This window comes from Agelaius tricolor, unplaced genomic scaffold, assembly GCF_023055355.1.
Source record: "Agelaius tricolor isolate 1412-34295 unplaced genomic scaffold, bAgeTri1.0.p SCAF_4, whole genome shotgun sequence".
In the NCBI taxonomy this organism is placed as follows: Eukaryota; Metazoa; Chordata; class Aves; order Passeriformes; family Icteridae; genus Agelaius; species Agelaius tricolor.
In genome coordinates, this window is record NW_027269264.1 from 48,806,781 (window position 1) to 48,821,352 (window position 14,572).

At 53.4% G+C, this 14,572-nt stretch overlaps 2 protein-coding genes across 2 annotated transcripts in view; one reads left to right on the forward strand and one right to left on the reverse strand.

Annotated features, from left to right (window-relative positions):
* The window catches only part of LOC139589318 (receptor-type tyrosine-protein phosphatase T-like), a 29,703-nt gene extending 22,466 nt beyond the window's left edge, over positions 1–7,237 (reverse strand). Inside the window, exon 1 of the mRNA XM_071425643.1 lies at positions 7,107–7,237. Within this exon, the coding sequence (XP_071281744.1) occupies positions 7,107–7,167 (61 nt within the window). The 5' untranslated portion in view covers positions 7,168–7,237. The remainder of the gene's footprint in view (positions 1–7,106) is intronic.
* Positions 7,238–7,592: 355 nt separating this feature from the next.
* LOC139589453 (receptor-type tyrosine-protein phosphatase mu-like) lies at positions 7,593–14,153 on the forward strand. The gene is made up of 11 exons (XM_071425920.1): positions 7,593–7,601; positions 8,629–8,786; positions 8,865–9,000; positions 10,270–10,419; positions 10,590–10,689; positions 11,198–11,277; positions 11,694–11,828; positions 12,270–12,395; positions 12,961–13,118; positions 13,396–13,531; positions 14,043–14,153. The coding sequence occupies exons 1-11, from the start codon at positions 7,593–7,595 to the stop codon at positions 14,115–14,117; spliced, it is 1,263 nt and encodes a 420-aa protein (XP_071282021.1). The 3' UTR covers positions 14,118–14,153.
* The last annotated feature ends 419 nt before the right edge of the window (positions 14,154–14,572 follow it).

The following is a 14,572-nucleotide window of genomic DNA, read 5'->3' on the forward strand; positions in this document are numbered from 1 at the left end:
TGTAGCTTAGGCAATTGATTGAAGGAAATCTTCATATTCATTTTCATTAAATTCTAGACAGGAGTGCTACTGCCTCTCTGCATAGATTTGAATTTGGGTCTCTACCCTCTGACCAGACCCCACTTTTCACAGAACAACTGTAACTCTCTGTGAGTGTTCCTCCACCATACAAATTTAGCTGTAGCTGTCCAAACTTTGTCCAGTGTTACCAGGGTGCAGTCAGGCAGGCACAGAGAGTTTGCACTGCTTCCTACAACACCCAAGTGGCACCAGGACTCCCAGGAAAGCAGGAGTGCTCTGCAGACCTCATGCAGTAGGGGACCACACCAGCTGCACCTCCTCAGACAGAATGAAACCCCTGACAAAGAAGTGGAAAAAAATAGCCCCAGGCTGGCAAACTGAGCATCAAGTATTTCAGTCAGGTGAGAGCTACTCATGAAAGCATTTCCCATATTTTAATTTGCATTTCAGGGCACTGAATTGTGCCCCTAGGAAGATTATTCACTGATGGCTATTCTTTGATCCTAGAGGTACCATAGAATTGTGAACAAAGTTGCTTGAAAAGAGTCATGTGAGGCTTGGCCTGAAGCAAGAAGCAGTTTGAGGGGATGGAAACTCTGCAGTTGAGGCAGCCTTAGGAGCTGAGTGGGTTGTGAATGCTCACGAGCATGGCTGGCCTCTCCCACATGGCCCCACTCTGGACTTCAGTGCAAGGGGGCCTCAGCATTTTTCCTTTTGTAACTGTTCTACACCTCCTGGTAGCTGTGAGACCTCCACAACACTCAAAACCCACTGGCAGCAGCACACATGGCAAGCTGCTGGGCAGGAAACGAGGAGGAAAGGAGAAATTCTCCTTTGCAGGCACTCTGCTGACACAGGTGCAGATTTCTGGAGGTGTCTGGGAGAGTGTCTTTCCACAAACAGGGATGCTCTGCTGGCAAGGGTGATTGCAGCTTCACAACAGAGCTCTGCCTTGCTTGCAGCTCTCCCTGAGTCTTTTCATAGAGCAACGCTCTTCCTGCTGAAATAACTGCAAATGAACCTCTCTAGACTTGCCAGGCTTCCTTGCAGGGGCTGAGGGTAAGGTGAAAATGCCACACCTCTTGTTTGCTGCTTTAGAGGTGCAATATAAAGCAGACTTACTGTAGCAAAAGTGAGAGCTAGTCTTTGTTAAAGTTTGTAACTTTTCGTTTTACTAAAAGGTGCTACTTCTGTGCAACTGAAATGAGGCATATTTAGCATTATGCTAATTATTGTTTACAGGCACTTAGGACTCATTCAGTTTTTCATAAAAGCAAAGAAGGGCTTGGGCTGGAAGGTTCCCAGGGAAGATCACTTAGTTCCTGCCCTCCTGTCATGCACAGGGACATCTTCCACTACATTAGGTTGTCCAAAGCCATCCACAGTCTGGCCTGGAACACTTTCAGGGATGGGGCATGCACAGCTTCACTGGGCATCCTGTGCCAGTGGACATCAAAATACTGACTGCAACACTGAGTGTTGCAGCTAACTCCTCCCCCTTGGAGTGGTCATCCATCAGATACACACGTTCCCAGTTTGGAGACAAAGATGTCACACAGGACAGTGTCAAATGCCTTGCACAAGTCCAGGTGGATGATGTCAGTCACTCCTCCCTTATTCACAAATGCTGTCACTCCTCCATAGAAGGGCAACAAATTACTCAGAAATTATTTGATTTTTTGAAGCCATCACAAATAATTTCCATATGCCTCAGAATAATTTCCAGCAGGAACTGCTCCGTTATCTTGCCTGGCACCAAAGGGAGACTGACTGGCCTGTAGTTCTCTGGGTCTCCCTCATTTCCCCTTTCTAAAAAGGGGGTTGTGCTTCTCCTTTTACAGTCAGTGGGAACTTTACTGGAAGTTGCTGGTGACAATTTCTCAGCTATGATAGATAGTGTCTTTGCTACCTCCTCCACCCTCAGAACCCACACATGCTCTGATCAGGTCCCATGGATTAGTGCACCTTTAGGTGCCTCAGAGGGTCTCAAACCTGATCTTTTCTACAGCAGGATGGTCTTCATTATGCCAGCCCCCTCTTTTGTCCCCTGCAACACGGGTTACTTTTTCTTGATTATGGGCACAAGAAAATACGTGCTGTGTAAGACTCCTGGAAGTGGGTGTGAAGGGATTGAATGAACTGAGCTGGCATAACAGCCACACATTTCTGACAAGGTGTCCACCTTCACCAGGCCTCCAGCCAACCATTTCTCTTAGATCTGGGCACTTATTAGACTTAGTCCTTTGCAGGAACATCAGCCTCTTCTCTGTTGTCTTTGTTTCAGATAAAAAGGCCTTCACAGATGTGCAGACTTGATCCAGGGTTTCCTCAGTGTTCCTATCAGTGTCTGCTGAGCTGAATGTGGGATACTGCTGGGATACTGCATGGATTCCAGCACAGCCTCAGGCAAGGGTAGGCATGGGTAGGTGAAATGTGTGCTTCTGCAAAGACCACAAGTGTGCCAGCAGTGTGTCTGCCCTTCAGACACAAAGACTACACAGGAGAGCAGCCCTGCGGGCAAACCCTTGTGCTTCTTCCTTCCTTCTTCTCTGCCCACAGGGCCCCTTGCAAGCACCAGGGGGATTCCTGTTCTATGCAACTCATCCTTTCCTTCCCAAGCTCTCTGAGCTGAGTTTGATGCCACATGCTTGCTGAGAGGAGCTAAGAAAAGCAACCACTGTTTCCACAGAGAAAACCACTGTTTTTCCAGTTGCACTGGAGAGTTGCACTGTAAGCTACTGAGAACAAAACATGGGTCTTACAGCATCTCTCTGAATTTGGGAAGGGAGGTGATCATTTGGCCCCACTTTTTAAATTCCTCCCAGGCTCCCCTGTGCCCTTGGACCTGCCAGATGTGCCCTGTTGTGCTCAGGGGCAGACAGAGGCTGAAACAGCACCCACATCCAAGCTGGACATGGACCATGCTGAGCAGAGCCCAAGGGCTGGGTGGGAGAGATCAGAAATGGCAGGCAGAGCCCACAGCTCATTCCAATACTCAAAAATCCAGTGACTGGAGAGTACCACTACAGGGAAATGCACCAGCCTCAGAAATTATCCTGGGAGTTAACAGTGTCTGACAGAGGGATGGGTATGGCAAAAATGCTTGCTTGCCTTGCAGAGGGGCAGTGTACACCAGCAGGGCACCCTGAGGGACTGCCAAAGCCTGTTCACCTTGTGCATACAGTGCAGTGCCCAAACATGACAGCCCCTCCAGGGCTTGCCTCTTGCCCACATTCCTACTGCTGCAGAGGAGCTGAACCCCCTGTCACCGCACTGACACCATCTGCATCCAGGCATCTACAGCTGCTCAGAGTCCCTTCTTGTGGCATTTCTGATGATTGTTTGAGGGTAAGGCCTAGAAAGCTCTGCTTCCCTGCAGAATGGGGAAGAGAAGGCACTTTCAGTCCATGCCTGCTTTAGTCTCAAGAACATTGTTGATTACAATCCAGCTTGGCCTCACATCTCCAATAAATCCAAGCCTGTCAGGCATGTGATTATCACCTGAGGCTCATTGGGAGAAACCAATCCATGGCTGCTGGGTGCAGTCAGGATGCACAGGCTGGGAGGGACACCTTTGTCCTCATGCTCCTTACTCCCCTTTCCAAGTCATTCCATAGAAATTGCTGTGGGAAAAGGACACCTTGGAGCAAAGGAGCCTGTGCTTTAACCCAGGGTGGCTTCTTGTGTGCTTTGGAGGTGTCCATGGGAAGCTGTCAAGGGACCTCCACTGGAGAGATGGAACTCCCCACTAGTGCAAAGCAGTTGGATGTATTTGTGGAGCTGACACACTAAAGGAAAAAGGAGATTGCTTGGACAGCAAGGGGAAAGAAACTCTCAGCTTCCAACCTTGTAGGGGTTAACAGCAACCGGGAGAGTAATGGAACAGTTCTCAGACACTGTTTTTTACCCTGCACAGTGGTACGCAGAGAGCCGCCCACAGGCTCTCTGCCCCAGCTAGAGGAAGGAGGCTGAGTCAAATGAAATTTCAGCAAGGAAAATATAGAGTAGATGTGACCAAATAGGTACCTTTTGTAACATGCAATGTGTGTTCACTGTGAAATGGAAAATGCTGAATGCCTGAGACAGGAGTGGTAACAAAAGGTTGGTCTATTTACCTCCAAAGGCAGATATTTACTGTTTTGGTTTTTTTCCTAGTTGAAGCTATTAAATGAATACTCTCCTCTCTGATATTGTTTATTACCCATGAATACAGAAAGCCTTTTCCAGAAATGTCTGGACTGCCTGTCCCTGCTGCAAGGAGTTATGAGCCTGGCAGGCTAAACAAAGGCCCAGCAAGGGCCAGAAGGGGAGGGTCAGGAGAAACAGCTATGCTGATAATTCAGGTCAGGCTCCTGGGTTCAGCCCTTTGCTTAACAGCAGAAAGTGTCCTTTCTTACACTGTACTATCTCACACACAAAGAAGAAAGGACAAGGTGAAATCTAAGAAGCAGTAGGACGAAGTTCACCCCTTTTGGCAGGGCAGCTCAGCAGCTGAGAGAGGTGACAGCAAAGTGCACTGCAGTCTTGCTGTGCTTGATGCCATGTGCTTGCTGAGAGGAGCTAAGAAAAGCAATCCCTCTTTCCACCAGTGGAGAGTTGTTTTGCAAGGCACTGCAAACACAAACACGGGTCTGAGAGCATCTCTGTGCTCCTGACTAGCAACCAAAGCTGCTGAGCAGGACTGTAAGAATGATGGAGCAGAGAGACCCTGGGGATGCTCTGCTTGGGAGTCATGGCAGGGAAAGGGGATGGCAAAGCAAGTCACTGAACAAGGCATTGTGAGAAGAGCCGGGAAATGGTGGCACTTTAACCTGTACTGGTGCACCAGATGCTAAAGGACATCTGACACGTGTCTAAGAACAGGAGGCAAAATTTGTGTTTCCTGAATCTGTGCTCTGGTGATGGGAAGTGGAAGCATGTTGGAGCCCACAGTTCACCACCCCTGAGGTGCCAAGCCTCAGGCACTTCACTGCAGTACCTCTTAGCACTCATGTTCCCCATAGGATGTACTCTAGGCACAGTTTGGGATCCGGCTGGCACAAACCCTCTCAGATTGGCTATGGCTTACTTTCAGCTACCATCCTCCCACCTCCTGGTTATTGCAGCTGTGCTCCTGGTTAGAACCTCTTGTCAGCTGCCACTAGATCACACACAGTGTCAAGCAAGTTTGATGAAAAAGGCATCCAAGCCAGCTTGTATGCCAGACCCTTTGTACAGAAAACGAGCCCTAGAAGCTTCCCCACCTGCCTTCCAGGGGCACTGGAGCTGTAAGGGGAGGAGAGTTTTGTACAGGTATGGCATTTCAGGGAGGAAAAACTCCCCGTGAGAGCGGCACAGCAAGACAATAAAGTGACAATAGGACAATGACACAATGCACCCTGCCCAGTGCACAGTGTCCCCATGATAGGGGGAGCTGAGCAGCAGGGCCAACCGCACGTGCAAACCACATCCTGTGTGTGCCTGTGGCTGCACTGCTGTTCCCTGCACTGCTCTCTGTGGCATTATGCACAACAGGTTTTACCCTGTATCTGCCAGGGGATGTGCTCAGGGATCCCACCCAATTGTTCCCTCTCTCTGTCCAACGGCTTTACCCTGCCCCACTGCCACTGTCAGTCCATTCCACCCTAGCAGACCCTCCTGCCTCACTGGGGCCATTTTCCTTGCCCTGTCCCTCTGCAAGAGGAGGCCCCTGATCCCTCAGGTTGGAGCTCAGCAGAGGTGCCAGGATGGGATGAGCCCACGTGCTGAGGGATGCGGGCAGGGCTGCTCACACTGCTGGGTGTGGCCAGCACATGTTTTTCTCTTGGTTCCTCTTCTCACAAGCACCAAGGTGCAAACTCAGCAATATCATCTGTGTCACAGGCAGTGCCAGACTCCTCTGGGGAAGGCTGGGTGACTGAGATCTGCTGAGTGTGACAAGAGACTGCAGGCCTACAGGACCCTGCTGCGTCCCTCTGTACATGACACAGATCCTGGTCTTGGTGTGCACCTTGAAAACAAACAGGAAAGCCATGGTTGCACATGCTGGCCTGGGAGAACAGCTTCAGCAGGGATCTGGGCACTGGCAAGACACTGGACAGGAGCATATCCTCTGTTGCAGGTTTAGCCCTTGTTTTTTGCGTGACAGTGTGCTGTGCTTACACTCTCTGCAACCAGACACATTTTCCCTGGAAACAGGCTCCTGTGACACCTCTCACACAGTACAGCCCCTGATGTCACTTCACATCAGCAATTAAAGTTTCTGATCCCATTCCCTGTACTCTGTCACAGCCACTAGATCAGCTGTTTTCTCTAGCCTGCATCCACCCAGATACAACACCCCAGCAAACCAGGATGACAGGATTAGATGCTACTTTAATGATTTTTATCACCTAGCTCCAAGTTTAATGATTTTTATCACCTAGCTCCAAGAAAATTAGTTTAGACAAATACTCCAAGACAGATACAGAACAATGCAAGGTCACAGTTCCTGCACCCACAGCTCAATTGCCAGACAGTGCTGCCTCCTGGGAGCACAGACAACATGTGAGCCTGCAAATTCCCAGTGACTCTGCTGGCATCAAAGTGTGCAGTCAGGGAAGGAAGAGCCCAGCAGAACCCTGGGGGTGCCCTGATCCTTCCAGCACCAAGGAAGTGCATTAGAAAGCAATTCCAGAATATGGTAAGTCCTGTCCCCAGGCTCTCCTGGACACCCAGGGGCTCAGCTCATGGCTCCCCAGGTCCAGGTGGGGCACCAGCAGCCATCTCCTCTGTGGTGAGGACATGGCACCCTGACACTGTGCCAGGACAGATGGACACCTTGTATTTCCAGCTCCATGGAGGAACACATAGAGGCTTTCCCAGCAGCCCAGGCTTTGCTGCCCTCCATCCCCAAACAGAGCTCTGCCTAAGCACAACCCAGCTGGTGGACTTGGGCCCAGTGTGGACATCAGACTGCCCTGATACAGCTGCTGTATCCTGCACACCATAAGGCTGCACAGGGGCTCTGCAGAAGGAGCACAGTAAAACCTTCTCTTGCGGGCAGAGGAGGGAGCACTGCTTACCTCTTCCCGGGGGTTTTCCATAAGTGTGTGGATAGGGCTTACCATGATTTTGTGCTGCCAGCAGAGGTGTGAGGAGCAGGAGAAGCATCCATTGCAGGGCCATGTTTGCCTATGCTCCAGGGCAGGACTGAGGTCTCAGCTACCCTGGCTGCCTCACTGCACACCCATCTGATTGTGAGTGGTGCAAACACGGAAAGGAAACAGGCACGCAGAGAAATCACATATGGTGCAAGAAGCTTCCTCATTGGAGAGGGAAACTCTGCCAGTGTCAGCACTGCCTTCTTTCTCTTTCAGCTCCATGACCCTTTTGGAATCTTGCTGTCTCTAATTTCTTATCTAAAACCACAGTTTTTAGGTCTTCTGTCAGGACCCGCTATTAATGACAGCTGGGCTGCCTCCTCTCCCAGTACAGATTTTAGTAGGACTTGTGAGGTGTTCAGGTTCGTGCCTGGGTTTTAGTCTGGCACGGAGCTGAGGTGGGTATGCAGGATGTGTTTGGGTTTCAGCAGCTGGTGGGAGCTGTCAGACATGGACCCTGTGGGGAGCCTGGTCTCCAGCACAAAAGGTGCAGTTTATAGTCAGCAGGTTGCTATAAATGGAATCCATGCCAGGCTATGAGTCCCAGGTTTCTGTGCCAGGCAAAGGCAGTCAGTCAGCTCCAGTGGTCACCCCAGAGCAGTCTGAACTGACGTTGCACATGGGGATATTGTAGATTCTTGAGGGCTTGGGTGAGGTGACTACAAAGGGTATAAAAGCAGATAAAGGCTATGGAATGGATTCTCTGCACATGCAGGATGATGGGACAGGTGCCTGCGTGACACCTAAATCAATCTGCAGAAGGTCCACACTGAAGCTCCTTGGTCACTTACAGCCCTAAACCTGGACACATAGTTTATGGTTTAAGATAACCTACAAAAGGTCATTTGCCAAGATGTGTGCTCGTGCTGAAGTTACACCTCAGATAAAGGGCAGAGACTGAAGGAGTTGCAAGGAGGGAAAACAGGCACAATAGGAAGAAATTGCAGTGATGCATATTTCTGTCCTTTCTTGTCTTGCCCAGAGCGATATGTAGCTGAAACATAAAGCTCCAAGAGCACCTGATGGTAAGATGTAGCATTAGTTCATGCCAAGTGAAAGTGATGCTTAGGGAAAATCACAATGGCTGGTAACAAGGGACTACATTCACATCAGTGTAGTAACAGCCTTAGGGTAGATCTTTTCTGGGCAAGCCAGGGCTTTTTGATGACTGTGGAAATACTCTAAGCTGTGATTTGTATCATTCCCCTCTGGGGCACGAGCTGCTTTTCCTGCTTTGCGTTCACTACTCACGGTGAAGCAGAGGACAAAATGAATTGCGTGGCCGTGGGATGGGTGACTGTGCCCTTTAGTGTCCGAGGAGCTGCAGTGGAGCAGGCCTTATGGTGCGCTGCTGCAGGGAGCTGTGCTGGTGCCCCTCTCAAGCGGATTTCTCCACTGCTGCCTCCTTGTCGGCAGGCAATCACTTGACCCAAGTTTCCTGGTCGCTTGCAGCTGCCTGTTGCCAGCTGTGTCTCCCTTTCTGCAGGCAGGCTGTGCTCTGCCGAGAGCAGTGGAGCAGTTTCACTACCTGCTGTGGCCGGACCACGGGGTGCCCAGAAACCCGTCGCAGCTGCTGTGCTTGGTGGAGGTGGTGAACAAGAGGGTGCTGGAAGCGCCTGCAGGCCCCGTGCTGGTGCACTGCAGGTACCGCGCTGGGGCTGTCTGGCTGCTGGGGCACGGCCAGCGGGGGCAGCGCTGACCCGCGCTGCTCCGTGTCCCCAGCGCAGGCATCGGGCGCACAGGCACCTTCATCGCCCTGGACTTCCTCTTGAAGATGGGCAAGGCTGAGGGCAAGGTGGATGTGTTTCGCTGTGTGCAGCAGCTGCGGGAGCAGCGGGTCAGCATGGTGCAGACCAAGGTGAGGAATTTGCTCCCTCCACGCCTCGGGCTGCAGATCCAATGCCCACCTGTGGGAGTCGACACAGGCGAGTGGCCAGAACAACCGCAAAACCATGGCTGAAATGCCAAGAGTAAATTTATTTCATTACCTCGCTAGCTGGAGGATGCCAGGAGGTAACACATAAGTGGGAACACCGGCACCATCAGGCCCAGTCCATCCTGGGGGACAGTGGGGCTGCTCTTTTCACCCATTTAACAAAGGCCTGTGCATGTGTAGTTTACCAGCTGGGCTGTGATCTCCTCCTCTGTGTCTTTGTGATCTCTGGTCTTGGATGTCTCCCAAAACAGGGAGCTCAACCACAGGGAGTTCATGGCAATGGGCTCCAGGTCTCTGTAAACACCAGTGTTCCCTCTACATGGATTCTACTCCCCAAAGCAGAGAGAGGATAAACAGCAGTAGGCTGTTTACAGACAATATCTAGGATTTCTCACACTGTCATTTTCCAGACCTTGGTATGCCCAGCTGTAAGGCCGCTTGAGACAATCCACCAAGCTCCTTCTGAATGAAAGCCATTCTTTGGCTTTTAACCCTTTGCTGTCAACACCACCCTTCCCAGAGATGTGGCATGCAAAGCCACATTAGCCATGCTGTTCCTGATCTAGCCACAGGGACTACCAGGGCTACCAGGTGACGGAGACTGAAGGATCTTTTCAATGTTGTGTCCAAAGCAGCTGGAATCTTCATTCCCTGAGACTCTCTGAGGTATCAGCAGCATTTGTATGTATCAGTCACCCTGCCACAGAAGGGCTGTCTTGTAGGCAAGGATGATGAACGAGAGTCCACCTGTGCCTCTGGCTTTCAGGATGTCTGTCCTTCCGGAGCTCCTGGGCAGCAGTGTCCTGGCCTAGGGACTATGTCCCCATGATCTGCTTAGTGCTGGGCTCCTTCAGAGAAAACCAGGTTGGGCTGCACCAACCAGCCTCTTGTACAAGGTCTAACTGGTTTGCAGGTTTTCCAGGCTGCCTTCCCCAGAGCAGGGGTCTGGTCTGAGAGGGAGCACTAAACCTGAGGAAGATGATCTTGTCTGGGTTGCTGGAGTTGCTGGCTGTGTCCCAAAGCAGGGCTGCCTGCAATGAGAAGTGTCTGGCCTCAGGGATGCGTGGCAGGAAAGTGAAGGATGAACCTGGCTCACTTCTGGCACAGTTTGAGGACAGCTGGTGATCTGGAGCTCCAGGGTTCCTCCTGGACTGGCTCCAGCCTGTTCAGCTGAGCTGTGTCCTCCCGCAGGAGCAGTACAGCTTCCTGTACGAGGCGCTTCTGGAAGGTTTGCTCTGCGGCAGCACCGGGGTGCCCGTGGAGAGCATCGCCAGCCGCGTGCACTCCCTGCGAGACGATGAGACCTCAGGCTGCAACAGCGCCCTGGAGAAGGAGTTCAAGGTACCACCAGGAGACGGTGCACTGGTGCTGTGAGGGCTCCTCTGTGATGCCAGCCCCCTCCTGCTCCCCTCCCCAGCAGTGGGATGGAGATGGGGGATCATTTCTCTGCAGTGGCCCAAGAAGGTGAGTTGCTGACAGGCAGGACTGACTTGGGTGAATCATCTCTACAGGCCCTGCAGAGATTTTCTGAGTTGTTCCAGCTCCTGCCATGCAGAGAAGCAGAGAAGCCCAGAAACCAAGCCAAGAACCGCAAGCCAGGGATCTTGCCAGGTAACACTGGCAGGGCTGGGCAGCCTCTTGCTCTAAAGCCAGAGCCTGACAGCAGCATGGGGGCAACGATGCTTTGCTGCTGCTTCCCTCCCCGGCACATGTCACTGACAGGTTGGGCTCAGGGTGCAGTTGTTGTATTCTGGTTAGTAGATAATAAATGCAGATGAGGCTGATTCCTTCTGAGCCTGTTGGAGGTACAGGGGGTACACCTGGGATAAATATGTCCCTGGTCTAAACTTTCCCAGTGGAGAAGCTCAGATGAGGCACATCAGGGAGCAGTGAGGAGGGTGGATCTGCTGTGCACCCAACCAGAGGGTTTTGGGCACCCCCCATCAGGGTGCCCTGAGCTGTCACAGCCGTGGGTCTGGTGGTGCCTGTCCGTTCCATCCTGTCCAACCCATGGTGCAGGGAGCTATGTTGGCTGTACGTGTTGCAGGGAAAGCCCCCTGCCTCTCCGTCGGGAGGCAACAAGCGATGATTTCCCCCTCTCTGCCCCTTGCCTCCGCAGCGGACTCCTGCCGGCCCATCCTGATGTCCTCGGTGAACGCAGACGGCTCGCCAGCTTACATCAACGCCGTCTTTGCCAGCGTAAGGCTCCGGCCGTCGGGGGAGCGGGAGCTGCTCGGGGCAGCCGGGCCCCTCCTGCGCAGCCCAGCTCCAGGCCAGGGTAGAGCCCCCAGCCCGGGGGAGGTGTCCCCGCCCTCGGGCTGCTGCACGGTGACTGCTGGCCCTGCTGCCAGGAGATGGCCCCCGCGACCGCGATCGGCGGAGCCCTGCCTGCGCGGGCAGCGCAGCGGCGTGCGCCAGCCACAGCCTGCTGCGAGCTGAGCCCGGCTGCGATGAGCTGAGAGGGCAGCGGGGCGCTAACATGAGCAGCTCTGAGCAGGGCTGGGCTGCCTGGGCCTTCTCCATCTCAGCAGGGCGGTAGGGAGCCGTGGCCGCTGTGGGAAGGGCTCTCGGGGATGCTGGCACTCTCCCCACACACATCGTCCTGTCTTTTGCAGACGTACACCGAGGAGGAGAGAATCATCATCACGCAGCTGCCTTTCCCCACCACGCTGGTGGATTTCTGGGCTCTGGTCTGGGATTACACTTGCACATCGCTAGTTGTGCTGAATGAACTCCAGGAGCTGGACAAGGTCAGCAGCCCAAGCTCTGACAGCTCTCCCCTCTCCTGGTTCCCTGTGGGGCCGAGCAGTGTGGTTTCTGCCTTTGGCCCTGCATGGATCTTACCATGAGAGCCCAGCTTGCAGCAGGACCCACTGCAAGCCTGGGGGCTCCACCTGGGAGAGCCCTGAGGACAGTCCCAGCTCCACAGCTCCACAGCAGGGGGCTGTCCTTGGTGTCGCTGCAAATGAGCATCCCTCGGGTTTTGTTGAGCCCTGCCCAGGTGTCCTGTGTGATGGAGTGTTATTCTCTGGCTGCAGCACTGGGCTGGTGCCCAGCAAGTGGCTGGCAGAGCCATGTGCATGTGGCTTATGGGCGAGGGGCTGGTGTGAGCCCCCCCATGTGCGGGGCCGAGCCCTGCCCTGCCTGCAGGCGGGGCCATGTGTGATCAGGCACCTCTCGCCCTCCCCCAGACGTACGTGCAGTTCTGGCCCAGCCAGGGCGAAGATGACTACGGCCGCTTCCACGTGCAGCTGATCTCAGAGGAGCCTGGGGCTGGCTTCACAACCTGGACACTTGTCCTCAGCAACAGGCAGCAGGTGGGCCCTTTGCTCAGAGCTGGCAAACTCCTTTGAGAAGAATCTTTGCATGAGCTGGGAAGAGCAGCTGTCAAGAGGCTTTAATTTGGGCTCAAAGTCCCAGACAGAGATGGCACAGGGATCTGGTGGGGTCCTGGCAGGGCACTGGCCACAGCAGAGTCTTTTGCCTTGGCAGAGAGGTTAATCCCAAGGAAGTGAGGCTGCAGGCACAGGTAGAACTCAGAGGTGGTTTTGTGTGCCCTCCAACTGGAGGACAGCAGCTGTGGTTGGAGTTTGTACATCTCAGTGGTTCATGGAAGGGGAACTGCTGCAGGCAGCTGGACACAGGACCGGTGTCAGTCTGAGCTGCACCTGGAGCTCAGCTCTTCTCTTATGCTCTGTCTGTTGCTCTCAGAGCACTTGTTGGAGAAGAGCAACGTCTGGAGTGGCATTCCCAATGTGGGGCTGCTCCCTTGATCCAGTGTGCGTGGCTGAGGCAGGACTGGCATGCACTGTCCCTCCCCTTCCCTCCATGAAGCCAATAGGTCTCTGCTCTGCCCAGCCCTCTGTCTTTCTTCCCCACTAGCCCAAGAAATCTGCAGTGGAAATCCGGTTGCATCAACTGACAGACTGGCCCATGCAGCATCGCCTTCCGCCACACCCTGACACCATCATCAGCCTGCTAGGGAAGGTGGAGACACACCATCGGCAGAGCCAGGATGGACACATCCTTGTCACCTGCTGGTGAGTGATGTCTCCTGGAGGAGCAGCCATGGCACAGAGCTGGACACAGCTCAGGCTGCGTCAGTGACATTGGGGACAGCTCCATTTCGGGTGGATGTGTGCATATGAATTCAGTGCGGTTGAGGGAGGAAGGCTCCCCTGTTGGAGGTTGGTTGGGTGGGAGATGTGTGGCCAAGATCATCCTGAGAGTGTGGGGGTCTAGGGGGACACCTCTGAGTCTCAGCCCTGCCACCTGCCATCCCAAAGCAAATGAAGCTCCCCTTGCCCTCCTCCACAGGGATGGAGCCAGCCGGAGTGGGATCTTCTGTGCTGCTGGTTTCCTGTGTGAGCAGATCCAAAGTGAGGGCATGGTGGATGTGTCCCAGGCTGTGAGGATGCTGAAGAGGAGGCGCAGACAGTTCATTAAAAACGTGGTAGGTGCTGACTTCCAACCCAGCTGGGATGGCAGCAGCCCAACAAGAGCCATATCTTGCATTGTCCCAGTAGCTGCCCCAGCCCCTCTGTGCTCAGATCATCCTGAGGCCAGGTGCCAATGAGATCTTTGTGAGCTCCCAGCAGTTGCTGCTGCTGGGGCACACCCACTCGCTCAGTGGCAGGTTCTGCAGAACTGAGCGGGCACCAAAGCATCCTGCATGATGAGTGGCCCCTTTCTGGTCCACCTGGCTGCTGAACACTTTGTGTCATGGATGTTGGCTCTCCTGCCAAATCCAGCTGGCTCCAGTGCTGGTGTAGCCCATCCTTCCAGCTCCTGGAGCACATGCCTGGATTCCTCAGCTGGGGATGGCGGACTCCAGCTGGGATGGGGAGGTTGGACTGCACCTGTGTGTGGCATGCTCTGTGTCAGGAAGCTGTTGGAGACCAATGCTGACATGCCACTGCAGGTGTTGGTCCACCAGAGCCTCATGTGCATCCTTTTATCCACAGGAACAGTATGGGCTCTGCTATGAACTAGCCCTCAGTTATTTGAATTCATTTGAAACCTATGGGAATTTCAAGTAGGGGCATGACCACAGCCTGTCTCTGCATGGGACTTTGACTCTCTGGAACAGCCCTTCATCAGTAACAGTGGAAGCAAGAGGGGGAAAAAGGGATGTGCATGACCTCAAGATGCTTCACTCTCCTGAAAAACCACCCCAAGGGTCCTCTGTGGCTGGAGAACACAGGCTAGAATGTCTCCAAATTTTGGCCAGGTGTTGAAATGGGAACCTGACCCTCTGCCCAGCATTTGTGCAGGAACTTATCTGGAATCACAGCCTGAGCATGAAGACCAGAGCAGAGGCACCAGGATTTCACCTATGCTTCCTTGCCAAGGATGAGGAGAACAGCTGTCCCATTGAGGTTCCTTGTCCCCTCAGGTAGCCCCAAGGAAAGTGGGGTAGCACCAACACCCACATTGTGTTTGCTCAGAGAAGTCTCCAACCGCTTTAAGATCCATGGTGCTCAGGGGCACAGAA

What these genes read in the sequence shown, in the direction of transcription:
- LOC139589453 (XM_071425920.1), top strand. An exon ending in TCAACGCCGTCTTTGCCAGC is followed by an intron (nt 11,278 to 11,693) that starts GTAAGGCTCCGG and finishes TGTCTTTTGCAG; the next exon opens with ACGTACACCGAGGAGGAGAG. An exon ending in AACTCCAGGAGCTGGACAAG is followed by an intron (nt 11,829 to 12,269) that starts GTCAGCAGCCCA and finishes GCCCTCCCCCAG; the next exon opens with ACGTACGTGCAGTTCTGGCC.